Source organism: Balaenoptera musculus, chromosome 2, assembly GCF_009873245.2.
Source record: "Balaenoptera musculus isolate JJ_BM4_2016_0621 chromosome 2, mBalMus1.pri.v3, whole genome shotgun sequence".
Taxonomy (NCBI): domain Eukaryota; kingdom Metazoa; phylum Chordata; class Mammalia; order Artiodactyla; family Balaenopteridae; genus Balaenoptera; species Balaenoptera musculus.
In genome coordinates this window covers 126,159,427-126,174,327 of record NC_045786.1, presented here as the reverse complement: position 1 = coordinate 126,174,327, position 14,901 = coordinate 126,159,427, and the positions used below count along the sequence as shown (strand labels likewise).

Below are 14,901 nucleotides of genomic sequence, written 5' to 3'. Positions count from 1 at the left end.
TCTCTTTGCCTTTAGTTCATAATCAAAATATGATTCCCTTAATTAATTAATTAATTTTTTGGCTGCTCAGCTTGCGGGATCTTCGTTTCCCGACCAGGGATCAAACCCGGGCCCACAGCAGTGAAAGCGCCGAGTCCTAACCACTGGACCTCCAGGGAATTCCCAGATTCCTTTAATTTATATCTTCTTCCTTTCCCATTTCATCAATACAGGTAGCAGGAAAACTCATCTGTTTACAGAGATCACTCCCTCTTCTTTGACCATGTTCCTGAGAAATTCAGTGACTTTTTAAGGGTTTAAACAGTCTCTTAACATTACTCACCCTACCTCATGCCACCCAACAACTTGGATGTAACAAAACATTTACATACTGTATAAATTAGGCAATGAGAAAAGGTCATTTTGACTCCTAAGTGGTACCTAGAACACAAGGTTATAAACCTTATAGATGACACACCTACCCATTTCTAGTTTTTAGTGTATGTTTTAGAGATTATATATTAGTGTTCTGTTGACTTATTGCATTTTACTTAAGAGATGAAGCTGGTATATTCTCCAAGGAATATACTGTGCTTTGGGTTTAGTTTTTTGGCTTATATAGAGCTAAGAGGCCAAAGAAAAAAAATCATGTGTTTCAGTCTTTCTAACTGCTTGTAAGTTAATTTTATTTAGTAACACCAAAGAACTAATATTAGTGAAATATTTTTGTATGTGTCTCTTTTTATTTGAAGGTCATCAACATTCCATAATTTTGTCAAAATAGCACTAACCAAAAACCCCAAAAAAAGACCAACCGCTGAAAGACTTCTGACTGTAAGTCATTGAATTTATAGGAGTATTTTCTGTAGTCATGCAGTAATTAGACGTATCACTAGAACAATAGTATTTAGATTTTTAATATAAAAATGTTAGTGATCTCTTACAGCAGGGGTCAGCAAACATTCTGTAATGAGCCAAATAGTATATATTTTAGGCTTTGTGGGCCATACAGTCTCTGCTGCATCTCCTCAGTTTTGCCGTGGTAACACAAAAGCAGCCATAGACAGTATACGTGAAGGGTATGGCTTTAACACCCAATAAAACTTTATTTACAGAAGGAGGCAGTGCACCAGATTTTGCCCATGGACGGTAGTTTGCCAACCCCTGCCTTGGAGAAAACTCTTAAAAATGTTGCTTTCATCTAAAATTAATTGCTTTAGCCGCATAGCACAGGGAGAACAGCTCGGTGCTTTGTGTCCATGTAGAGGGGTGGGATAGGGAGGGTGGGAGGGAGACGCAAGAGGGAGGAGATGTGGGAATATATGTATATGTATAGCAGATTGACTTTGTTGTACAGCAGAATCTAACACACCATTGTAAACAGTTATACTCTAATAAAGATGTTTAAAAAATAAATAAATAAAATTAATTGCTTTTCTTGGCTTCTTATGTAAATTTGTAGAATGCTCTTATGTGTGCATGTCTTTATAAAATACTTTTATATTAGAAAAAGTTGATTATAACAATCTAAGAAAACTTTATTTAAATGTTATAAAATTTAATTATGTATCTTTCTATATTAACATAATTTTATTGAATTAAATTTATGCAAACATAGATGCTTTTTTTCTTATTGTGATATGGACTGTACCTCAGTATTCATTTGCATATTATTATAATGACATGCATAATAAATGTCATTGTTATAGCCAAGGTTGTAATTTGACAACCTAACATGGCTTGGTTAACTTTAAATAGAGAAATTATTCATGTTATAAATTTACCTCACAGTGGTTCTTTAGCTTTATAATATATAATTATGAATTCTCTGATTAATAGTTTTACTGATACATTCCCTAATTTATTTGCATTAGTAGGCTTCCATATGCTTGTCTCTGATAGTTACTGAATGGAAAATAACAAATAGCCATTTCTATGAGCCATAGATATAAAAGCATACTCATGAAGTTTTGTTTTGTTTTGTTTTTACTTAGCATACATTTGTAGGACAGCCAGGTCTCTCTAGGGCCCTAGCAGTTGAACTGTTGGACAAAGTGAATAATCCAGACAACCATGCACATTACACCGAAGGAGATGATGATGACTTTGAGGTAAGGAATGCTTGCAGTCTAATATTTGAAAATAAATGTTTAATGTAGCCTTAGACTTTGTTTTTTAATTCACTCTTTTAAGTTAGTTAAAACAGATTTAGTAACAAAGATTAATTAGCAATGTAAACTACACTTGTCCTCATAATTACCAATTGATACTTTTCTTAATCCTAGTTTTGGGAAGGAACTAGGATTACTGTTCTTCTTAGCACTATAACATTTTGTTTTCTTAGTTGGTTTGCTTAAAGTTATTAAGAGGTATCTACAATTAGAATCACATCTGTGCCTTTTTCCTCCCGAAATCCACAAGTGTTTTCTCCCTAGACCTCAGCTTCTGTAGTGAGAGTTTGATCTTTTCCAAGACAATACAGGTTTTAGGAGCATTGCTTTGCACTAAGAGAACAAAAGTTTAACCAGAGCACATGTACATATTATTTTTCACAAAAGAGACTCCCTAGAAATCCATGTGGTCATTTTTTTTAGTTTCTCTGTTACACAGATCATAAACAGAATACAAATCATTTTTTTAAATTAAGCTGAGGTTCCCATAGAAAAAGCTATATTTTCTAATACTTATTCAAAACTATTATTTCTTATGTAATTACATATAGAGCTATTCATAACTATGCTTGTCTTCTCTGAAAATATGTAGAATTATTTTGAATATATTTAACAACACAACTTGTAAATCAGGAATGAGGGACTTCTGCCCATTGTCGGGTACCTGTTTATGCCTCTCTATATATAGCACAAATGTATTTTTTCACTGGTATCTCTTTCTCTCTTTTATGATTCCTTTTTATTTCTGTCTCTTCATTTCTCTTTATGCCTTTATTTCCCTTTATACCTCTATCTTCAGTTCTGGTGAGACTATAGGACTAAATTTTATGTGTTACCATTTATTGAAGGAAATTTTCTACCTCAGGTACTTAAGTTTTAAATTATATTGTATAAGTATCATGATAACTACGAAACACTCATTGGGTAGTCTTCGTGTACCAAGTATTAGGCTAAATAATTTCCATGTTAACTCATCTAATACTCAAAACAGTCCTTGGCAATATGTACTATTACTATCCCCATTTTACAAATAAGAAATGAAGGAGAAAGAATAGAAGTAATTTCATTTGCCCGAGATCATATGCCTAGCAAGTAGTGGAACCAAGATTTGGATCCAGGCAAACTGACTTTAGAACCTACTCTTAGTTAATATACCATCATTTCTATATATGTACTTAATACAAATAGTCATTAAACAGTCTTTGCAAACTAATCATTGTCTAGTATATAACATAGTCTTGTCATGTCATAAGGTACCCAGTGAATATTTTATTGACTGTTAAGTGAACTTTAATTGAAAATATTAAATAAACCAGCCATACATAGATTTTTTTTTTTACTTAAGCCATCATTTGCAGACTTGTAATAATTAATAATAAGATTTTAATCTCTTAAAAGCTCAAAATTGTTCAAATTGTTATAGTTTAAATGAAGCATTAGATATTACTTGATTCCTCAATTAGTGTTTCACTGGTTATGTAAATAACTAAACTCCTCTTTCATTCCCCACACAATTTTGCCAGGCTTCCTAAATCCACTCTTACCTTTGGAATTCTCTATTTCTGTTTAATGATATCGCCATAGTTTTTAGTCCTTGAAATGCAAAACCTTGTTCCAGGCAGTTGGAGACACAATAGTGCATGAGATTGACATGATCCCAATCTTCAAAGAACTTACAGAATGGTCTCAAAGGAAATTTAGAAATACCAACAAATAATTTACAAGTGTGATAACTGTTACAAAATGGGAAATACAGGGTGCTATGCAGGCATATTTTAGGGACAGGAAAGGACTCACTGTAGAAGCAATATGTAAGATGAAAGCCTGAAGGATAAATAGTAATTAAAAGACCAGTCAGAAGTGTTTTGAGCAAAAGGAATAATAGCATGTTTGAAAACCCTAGTGATAAGAGAGAGTGTGGTATACTTGAGGAACTAAAGAAAAGTTAGTCTGTTAGAGCAGAAAACAAGGAAGGAATCTGGTGGGAGACGAGGTCACAAAGCTAGACATTTCAAATGAAAAAAATTGGGGGCTTTAAGGGCAGTAGAAACCATTAAAGGGTAAGGGAGTGATGTAATCAGATGTGCATTTTTTTTTTCTTTAAAGATCTCTGACTTCAGAGTGGTGTTTTCATTCCTAAAGTCCTGTTAAGAGACTGTTGAAGTTATCCAGGATAGAGATACTGATGTTTTGTAATAGAATGGTAGGGAAAGGATGGGAAAAACTGAACTAATTAAAGAATTATATGAGAGAGTTGGTGATTGGATGTAGAAATGAGGGAGGGGCATGATAAAAGGGTTACTCCCAGATTTTGACTTGAACAGCTGGGTGGATATAAAAGTGCCACTTGTTGAGATAGAAATACTAAAGATCAGATTTGGGAAGAAAGGTGAGTTCAGTTTTGTATATGGTAATTTTAATGTTGTACCAGATTTCCAAATGGAGAAGTCTCATTAGGAGTTAGATATGTGGTTATAGCTTGGGGAGAAAAGTTTGGACTAGAGATATAAATTTGAGAGTTATTAGATATAATGGTTGTAGTTGATACCGTAAAGAGTAAATGTGATCATCCAAGGGAAGCATGTAGAATGAGAAGAAGGCCTAGGACAGCTTTTGGGGGAAATTTCTCCCCCAAATTAAAAAATCTGGTATGCTAAGAGGAATGGCAAAGGATTAATAAAGAACATTAAAAGACAGTAGGAAAGTTTCAACAAGAATACTGCCTAGAAGTACATTAAAGAAATCTTTGGATTTAGGTGTTGGTGTTTGATTACTTTAAAGGGATAATTTAGGGACTTCCCTGGTGGTCCAGTGGTTAAGATTCCACCTTCCAATACAGGGGACGTGGGTTCAATCCCTGGTCAGGGAACTAAGATCCCACATGCCGCAAGGCATCTAAGCCCGCATGCCACAACTGCTGAGCCTGTGCACTTTAGAGCCCATATGCCACAACGAGAGAACCCGTGTGCTCTGGAGCCTGGGCGCCACAACTAGATAGAAGCCCGAGTGCTGCAATGAAAGAATGCGCATGCCACAATGAAGATCCGGCGTGCCGCAACTACGACCCAACGCAGCCAAATAAATAAATAAATATTTTTTTAAAAGGATAATATAAGAATACTAGAGGTGAAGCTAGGTTGGAGTGGTTTGAAAAATAAATTTATTTATGAAATTTAGTTGTGAAAGATAAATTTATTTTTGAAATTTAGTTGTCAAAGAAGGGGATAAGATAGAGCAGTAGTTGGAGGAAAATGAGTTGACAGTGGATTTGTCTGTCTTCTGTCTCTATTTTTTGGCTATTGATTTTTTTTTTTATATGGGGCAAAAAAGTTTAAGCAGGATGCTTATGAAAAGGATCCAATAGTTAGAGATAGAGGAGTCAAGAAGCAAGGTGAATAGGCAAAGTCCTTGAAAAGGAAGGAGAAGGTGAGATCTAGATTATAATGAGGGACTTGATCTTAAAGAAACACTTCTTGAAAGGCTTTCTTGGGAAATGTGGCATAGATGGTGCCTTGAAGACCTTGAACTTACCTCCTCCAATGGCCACACCAAATTTCAACTATCTATGAGAATGACCTGAAGACTAGCATAAAAGACTTTCCACAACTGAAGATATAAATAAGGAACCACAATGAGATGGGTAGGAGAGGTGGAGACATGGTATAGTCAAGACCCACCTCCCTGGTTAGGCGACCCACAGACAGGAGGATAATTACAATTGCAGATGTTCTCCCCAAGGAGCAAAGCATCTGAGCCCTGTATTGGGCTCCCCAGCTTAGGGGTCCTGCACTGGGAAGATGGGCCCCCAAAACATCTGGCTTTGAAGGACATCCTGGGCTTGCATACAAGAGAGCCAAGAGGGCTGTAGGAAACAGAGACTCTGCTCTTATGGGGCGTATGCAAAGTCTCACATAGTCCAAATCCTAGCACAGAGCCAGTAATTTGAAAGGAACCCACCTGCTGATCTTGCAGAACCTCTTGGAGCAGCAGGAGACAACTGGTAGTCCCCCTAAAGATATAGATGCTGGCGATAGCTGTATTGGGGAGTTTTTTCTACCACTAGGACATCAATGCTGACAAGCACCATTTTGGAGTCCTCCCGCTACCCTATTAGTGCTGGGGGCTTATCTGCCCACCAGTGTGCTGGCACCAACCCCAAGCTTCCCTGGTCCCCATAGCTAGCTACCTTTGAACCTGGCCCTGCCCACCAGTAGACCAACACCAGCCCTGGAACCCTGCACCAGTAAGGTCCTAGCAGCCAACTGGGCCAGAGGCCATGCCTACCCACCAGCACACCCACAGTGGTCAGCCTTGCCACAACAGAAGGACCCACACAGCCCACATAGGGGGCGTGCCTAGAGCATATAACTCTGCTGCCCAGAGGGGTGTGCTGCTGGGTCCCATAGGATGTCTCTTACATAACGCCACTCCTCCCAAATTCAGGAAACATAGCTGATCTACCTAATACTTACAAATAAACACAGAGAACTAGGCAAACAGAGGCAGAGGACTATGTTCCAAAGAAAGGAACAAGACAAAACCTCACAAGAAAAATTAAACAAAGAGAAGATACACAGTCTACTGATAAAGAGTTTCAGGTAATAATCGTAAAGATGCTCAATGAAAGCAGGAGAGGGATGGAAGAACACAGCAAGAATTTTAATAAAGAGTTAGAAAATATAAAGGAGAATCAAACAGAGCTGAAGAATACAATAACTGAAATTAAAAACACACTAGAAAGAAATTATAATAGTTTGGTTATATAGAGGAACGGATCAGTGAACTGGAAGACTGAGTAGTGGAAATCACCTAAGCTGAAGAGGAAAAAGAAAAGAATTTTTTTTAATGAGGGTGGTTTAAGAGACCCGTGAGACAATATCAAGTGTACTAACATTCACATTCTAGGGATCCCAGAAGAAGAAAAGAGGGAAAGAAGCAGAGAACTTATTTGAAGAAATAATAGCTGCAAACTTTCCTAACCTGGAAAAAGAGAAACCAAGGTTCATACCAAGACGTATTATAATAAAAATGTCAAAAATTGAAGATAGAGAATCTTAAAAGCATCAAGAGAAAAGCAACTAGATATGTACAAGGGAACTTCCATAAGATTCTCAGCTGACTTTTCAGCAGAAACTCTGCAGGTCAGAAGGGAGTGACACATTAAATTCAAAGTGATAAAGGAAAAAACCTACAACAAAGAATACTCTGCTTGGCAAGGCTATCATTCAGTTTTGAAGGAGAGATAAAGAGTTTTACAGACAAGCAAAAACTAAGAGTTCAACACCACTAAACCAGCTTTCAAAAAATTTTCAAGGGACTTCTCTAAGTGAAAAACAAAAGACCACTATTAGAAATATCAAAATTACGAATGGAAAATCTCACTGGCAAGGCAAACATATAGTAAAGGTAGTAGACCAGTCATTCATAAAGCTAGTATGAAAGTTAAAAAATAAAAATAGTAAAATCATCTATATCCACAGTAAATAGTTAAGGTATTCACAAAACAAAAAAGATGTAAAACATGATGTCAAAAGCATTAAATGTGAGGCAGAGGTAGGGGGTAAAAATTCAGGGTTGTTAGAATGTGTTTGAACTTAAGAGATTACCAGGTTAAAATAATTTTGTGTGTGTGTGTGTTGTTGTTGTTGTTATCTGTGAACCTCATGGTAACCCCAAGCCAAAAACCTATAATAAATACACCCTAAAGAAAAAGGAATCCAAACATACCGCTAGTAATTAAATCACAAGGTAAGAGAGCAAAAGAAAGGAACAAAAAAGAACTACAAAAACAACCAGAAAACAGTTAACAAGATGGCAACACCTGCATACCTATCAATAATTACTTTAAGTGTAAATGGACTAAATGCTCCATTCAAAAGATATTGAGGGCTTCCCTGGTGGTGCAGTGGTTAAGAATCCACCTGCCAATGCAGGGGACATGGGTTTGAGCCCTGGTTAAGGAAGATGCCACATGCCACGGAGCAAGTAAGCCTGTGCACCACAGCTACTGAGCCTGCGCTCTAGAGCCTGCAAGCCACAACTACTGAGCCCACGTGCCACAACTACTGAAGCCCACACACCTAGAGCCCATGCTGTGCAACAAGAGAAGCCACTGCAATGAGAAGCCCGTGCACTGCAACGAAGAGTAGCCCCCACTTGCCGCAACTAGAGAAAGCCCGCGTGCAGCCGAAAATAAAAATAAATAAAATTTTTTTAAATAAATTTTTTAAAAAAGACATAGAATGGATGAATGGACCCAAAAATAAGACCCCTATATATACTGCCTACAAGAGACTCACTTCAGATCTAAAGACACACACAGACGGAGTAAAGGGATGGGAAAAGGTATTCCACACAAATGGAAATCTGTAGAAAGCTGGGGTAGCAATGCTTATATTAGACTTTAAAACAAAGACTGTAGCAAGAGGCAAAGAAGGACATTACACAGTGATCAAGAGATCAGTCCAAGAAGATGTAACAATTGTAAATTTATATGCACCCAATAGGAGCACCTCAATATATAAAGCAAATGTTAATAAATGTAAAGGGAGAAATTGACAGTAACACAATAGTAGTAGGGGAATTTAATACACCACTTACATCAATGGACAGAAGATCCAGAAAGAAGGAAACACTGGCTTTAAATGACACATTAGATCAGATGAACTTAATAGATAAAATAGAACATTCTATCCAAAAGCAGCAAAGTATATATGCTTTCAAGTGCTACCTTCTCCGGGATAGGTCACATGGTAAGCCACAAAACAAGGCTCAATAAATTTAAGATTGAAATCATACCAAGCATTTTTTCTGACCATAACAGTGTAAAACCAGAAATCAACTACAAGAAACAAACTACAAAAAACACAAACATGTGGAGGCTAAATAATATGCTATTAACCAACCAATGGGTCACTGAAGAAACCAAAGAGGAAATCAAAAAATAACTGGAGACAAATGAAAATAGAAACACAACCATCCAAAACCTATGGCATTCAGCAAAAGCAGTTCTAAAGGGGAAGTTTTTAGGGATAGATGTCTACCTCAGGAAACGAGAAAAATCTCAAACATCTGACCATACACCTAAAGGAACTAGAAAAAGAAGAACAAACAAAACCAGAAGTTAGTAGAGGGAAAGAAATAATAAAGATCAGAGCAGATATAACTGAAATAGAAACTTAAAAAAAAATGGAAAAGAACAATGAAACTAAGAGCTGGTCCTTTGAAAAGATAAACAAATTGATAAACCTTTAGCCAGACTCATCAAGAAGAAAAGAGAGAGGATCCAAATAAAATCATAAATGAAAAGAAGTTACTACTGACACAACAGATAATTGAGAGAATCATAAGGAAATACTGCAAACAATTATACACCAATAAAATGGACAACTTAGAAGAAATGGATAAATTTCTAGAGACGTACAAACTCCCAAGACTGAGTCAGGAAGAAATAGAAAATAAGAAGAGATGGATTACATTAAGGAAATAGGATCAGTCATACAATAAACTTCCAACAAACAAAAGTCCAGTACCAGACAGTTTCACAGGTGAATTCTGCCAAACTTTTAGAGAAGAGTTAATAACTATCCTTCTCAAACTATTCCAAAAAATTGCAGAGGAAGGAATGCTTGTGAACTCTTTCTACAAGGCCAGAATCACCCTGATACTAGAATCAGACAAGGACACCACAAAAAAAAAAAAAAAGGAAGAAGAGAAAGTTACAGGCCAATATCACTGATGAACATAGATGTAAAAATCCTCAACAAAATATGAGCAAACCGAATTCAACAATACGTTAAAAGAATAATACACTATGATCAAGTGGGATTTATCCCAGGGATACAAGAATCGTTCAGTATCCACAAATCAATCCATGTGAGACACCACGTTAACAAACTGAAGAACAAAAATCATGATCATCTCAGTAGATGCAGAAAAAAGTTTTGACAAAGTTCAACATCCATTTATGTTAAAAACTCTCATCAAAGTGTGTATAAAGGGAGCATACCCAACATAATAAAGACCCTATATGACAAAACTACAGCCAACATCATGCTCAACAGTGGAAAGCTAAAAGTATCTCCTCTAAGATCAAAAACAAGACAAGGATGCTCACTCTTGCCACTTTTATTCAGTATAGTATTGGAAGTCCTAGCCACAGCAGTCAGACAAGAAACATAAGGAAAAGGAGTCCAGATTAGAAAAGAAGAAGTAAAACTGTCACTGTTTGCATATAACATGATAGTATATATAGAAAATCCTAAAGATGCAGTAAAAAAGAAAACAACAACTATTAGAACTAATAAACGAATTCAGTAAAGTTGCAGGATACAAAATTAATATACAGAAATCTGTTGCATTTCCATACACTAAAAAAGAGCTATCAGAGAAATTAAGAAAACAATCCCATTTACAATTGCATCAGAAAGAATAGGGACTTTCCTGGCAGTCCAGTGGTTAAGACTCTGTACTCCCAATGGAGGGGCCATGGGTTTGACCCCTGGTTGGGGAACTAAGATCCCACATGCCCCATGGCACAGCCAAAAAAAAAAAAACAACAACAAAAAAGCAAATGGAAAAATATACAGTGCTCATGGATTGGAAGAATTAATATTGCTAAAATGACCATATTGCCCAAGGCAGTCTGCAGATTCAGTGCAATCCCTATCAAAATACCAATGGCATTCTTCACAGAACTGGAACAAACAATTCTACAATTTGTATGGAAGTACGAAAGACCCCAAATAGCCAAAGCAACTTGAGGAAGAAAAATGGAGCTAGAGGAAGCAGACTCCCTGATTTCAAACTATATCACAAAGCTACAGTAATCAAAATAGTGTGGTACTGGCACTACCACAGACATATAGATCAATGAAACAAAATAGAGAGCCCAGAAATAAACCCACATTTGTATGGGCAATTAATCTATGACAAAGGAGGCAAGAATATACAGTGGTATATTCCCAATAAATGGTATTGGGAAAACTGGACAGCTACATGCAAAAGTATCAAGCCAGACTACTTTCTCATATCATATACAAAAAGAACTCAAAATGGATTAAACACTTAAATGTAAGACCTGAAACCATAAAAACTCCTAGAAAAAGAACATATGTTGTATGGCCTTTGACATCAGTCTTAGAATTATTTTTTTGTATATGTCTCCTCAGGCAAGGGAAACAAAAGCAAAAATAAACAAATGGGACTACATCAAACTAAAAAGTTTTTGCACAGCAAAGAAAACTCAACGAAAAGGTCTTCTACTTAATGGGAGAAGATATTGCAAATGATATATCCTGATAAGGGGTTAATATCCAAAATATACCAAGAACTCATACAACTGAATATCAAAAAAAAAACCTGAATAAAAAATGGGCAGAGGACCTGAATAGACATTTTTTCCAAAGAAGACACACAGATGGCCAGTAGACACATGAAAAATGCTCAACATCACTAATCATAAGGGAAATGCAAATCAAAACTGCAATGAGCTATCACCTCACACTTGTCAGAATGGCTAGCATTAAGAAGACAGCAAATAACAATGTTGACAAGGATGTGGAAAAAAAAGGGAATCCTTGTGTTATTGCTGGTGGGATTGTAAATTGGTGCATCCACTATGGAAAACAGTATGGAGGTTCCTCAAAAAATTAAAAACAGAGCTGCCATATTATCTAGCAATTTCATTTCTAGGTATTTACCTGGAGAAAACAAAAACACTAATTTGAAAAGATACATGTACCAACATTACTCACAATAGCCAACATATGGAAGCAACCTAATGGATAAAGAGGATATGGTGTATATATTCAGTGGAATATCACTTAGCCATTAAAAATGAAATCTTCTCATTTTTGACAACATGAATGGATCTAGAAGCTATTATGCTAATGAAATAAGTCAGACGGATACCACATGATCTTATTTATATGTGGAATCTAAAAAGCAAAACAAAATAAAATGAAAACAGACTCAGATACAGAGAAGAAACAGGTGTTTACCAGAAGGGAGGCTTGTGGGTGTGGGCAAAATAGGTGAAGGGTATTAAGAGGTACAGACCTCCAGTAATATAATAATTAAGTCACAGGGTTATTATACACAGCATAAGGAATATGGTCAATAATATTAATTTTGTATGGGGACAGATGGTTACTGCACTTATAGTGGTGATCACCTCTTAATGTATACAAATGTCAAATAATTCTGTAGTACATCGGAAGCTAACATAATATTGTGCGTTAAATATATTTCAGATTAACAAAAAAAAGAAATACTTCTTTCCTTGCATTAAAGAGGAAGATAGTTTGAGAGTATAGCTAGAAGTTATTTTCTATTTGACTTCTGTTTTCTTTGTGAGCTAGGTGGCAATGTCGTCTCCTGAAAGTGTGAAGGAGGTGGGTTTGAAAAAGTGTGGTGAAGCTATGAAATAGTAATTGAGGAGAATGGATGGGTTAAATGACTAGAGAAGTGTTTGTGGGCAAAGCTTAAGGCTCAGATGAGATTAATTTTCAATGTGTAATTTTCCTCCAGCAGTGATTGGTACTTCAGATATTAACCAAAGGTAGTTTAAGTCATCCAGGGTTGTCATTTTGGTATGCCAGTGTACAGACAGATGGCAGGGGTTGGGGAGGGGAGGCAAATCAAATTTAGGATATATACAAGAGATTGCTTGAAATTATGGACCACCAGCTCTAAACTGGATAGGAAGAAAAGTGGAGATAGGAGAAATGCATGTGGAGAGTGAGAAAGTAATGGATTGATAGACTTGAGAGTTCAGTGTGAGCATTTAAAAATTATTGGAGTAAATGAGAGAGTAAGCTCAAAGGATGAGCAGTTTGGAGTATTATGTGAATTCATATATCAGAGCGGATGACAGAGTCCAAGATATGATCTTAGTAGTGTAGAGTGCATTGAAGTATGGTAGAAGTTCTTCAGAGATGAGGTCAGAAAACTTAAATCCAGAGCAATGGTCTTTTGAAGTCCTTTGGTATGATGGTGGGTCTTAAAGTAGAGAAAAAGACATCTGAGCCACTGTCCGAGTCATCAGTGAATGAGAATGAGTCATCAGAAATTTGGTAGATAGAGGTTGAGCTGAAGGCATTGTTTCAAAAGATCAGGAGCTTGTACAAAAGGGTGGAAGTGGTAAGCTTTCTCCCTTGGTTTACTACAGTACTCTTACTCAGTCTCCCTCCATACAGTATTTCTTCCCTCCATACCCTCTTACATACTTAATCAGGTTACTCTTAAAGCTGACTCTTGTGACGGCACTCCCTTTCTGTAGAATCTCCAAAAAATTCTTTTGCCAAGAAATTTTGCCCAGACATTCAGAGCCTTTCATGATGTGGCTCATCCTCAAGTCTGTCTTTCCAGCTTTGTCATCTCTTCACTTAATGTTCACTGCAGTCACATAATAACCAACTCCAATTCCCCTAAACACTCCACAATTTCCTTTTTTTCTTGTATCACTTTGTTCACATTCTTTGTGCTGTCTAAAATGCTTTTCCCACCTTGCTGCACACTCAGTGCCTACTTGTCCTTCAAGGCCTCACATAAGATTACAGCTCTGTCATGAAGAATTTCTTTACCCCTTCAGGTGGAAGTCATTTCTTCTTCCCCGGGGCATTAATAATAATCTTAATGAATGCCACTTATCCTTTTCTAATATTATAAGTGTTTGTGTGTCTTATCTTCCTAGACTATAAGCTCTTTTGAAGGTAACATTTCCATCTGATTTTCTTTGCATCTCTTCAGTATTTTATACAGTATAAACATGGACTAAATGAATACACTTTTAAAGTATCTTAGTGTTCATTTTTTAAAATATTTATCCTACAATTTATTAGTAAGTAGTCATGCTTGTCAAAAAAATAATAATTTAATTAAAAAGAGAAAGTTTGACCTTCTAACTTTGTCACTGAATTTTTTTAACGTATATGTATTATGTTTATATTCACAGCCCCATGCAATCATTCGTCATACCATTAGATCTACGAACAGGAATGCCAGAGCTGAACGGACAGCTTCAGAAATAAATTGTATGTGTTTGGTATACATTTACAATTGGTGGTTTTGGAGGGTTGAGCTGGGTGTTCTTGTGGAATTTTTTGGAATAATAAAATCTCACTAACTGTGGCTACATACTTTAACATAACAGGATACCTCTAAAGTAAAGGCTGCTTTTCTGGCTTGTAATGGAATTCTCTTGGTTTTATAATTAAATAGTTTTTATTTTCTAATTATAAAGTCAATATATGTCTATTGCAGAAAATTTGAAAGAGGAAAAAAGTAGAAAATTAACATTGCCCATAATCATATCACCCAACACCAGCCCACAGATAATGTTTTGCTGAATTTCCTTCACGTTTTTTCACATATAGTTTTACATGACTGAATTTATACTATACATAAAATTTTGCTTAACATAGTCAGAAGTATTTTCTATGTATTAGCCTAGGCTTTGTAACCATTATGTTTAACGGTTTTATCCTCTTTTATTGAGTTGATGTATTGTAACTCCTATTGTTGGACCTTTGGGTTGGTTTCAGTTTTTTAAGTCAAGGTAACAATAAGGTGAATATTTTCTAAAATGCATATTTAAAGGGGGAAATTGATTTTTATTCAATAAATCATTGACGAAAATTTTATATTAACAATATTTGTCATTTTAGCCACATTAATTTGGAAGAACAGATTTGCAAAGAATTTTTAGGTATAAGTGTATTGACTTAAATGCATAATTGTTTCAAAAGAG

The 14,901-nt window shown here is 35.9% G+C and overlaps 1 protein-coding gene across 1 annotated transcript in view; it reads left to right on the top strand.

Annotated features, from left to right (window-relative positions):
* Positions 1-14,901, top strand: part of MAP4K5 (mitogen-activated protein kinase kinase kinase kinase 5) — a 144,854-nt gene that overhangs the window by 75,915 nt on the left and 54,038 nt on the right. Inside the window, 3 exon segments of the mRNA XM_036841713.1 lie at positions 732-813; positions 1,974-2,090; positions 14,107-14,185. Of these exon segments, the coding sequence (XP_036697608.1) occupies positions 732-813; positions 1,974-2,090; positions 14,107-14,185 (278 nt within the window).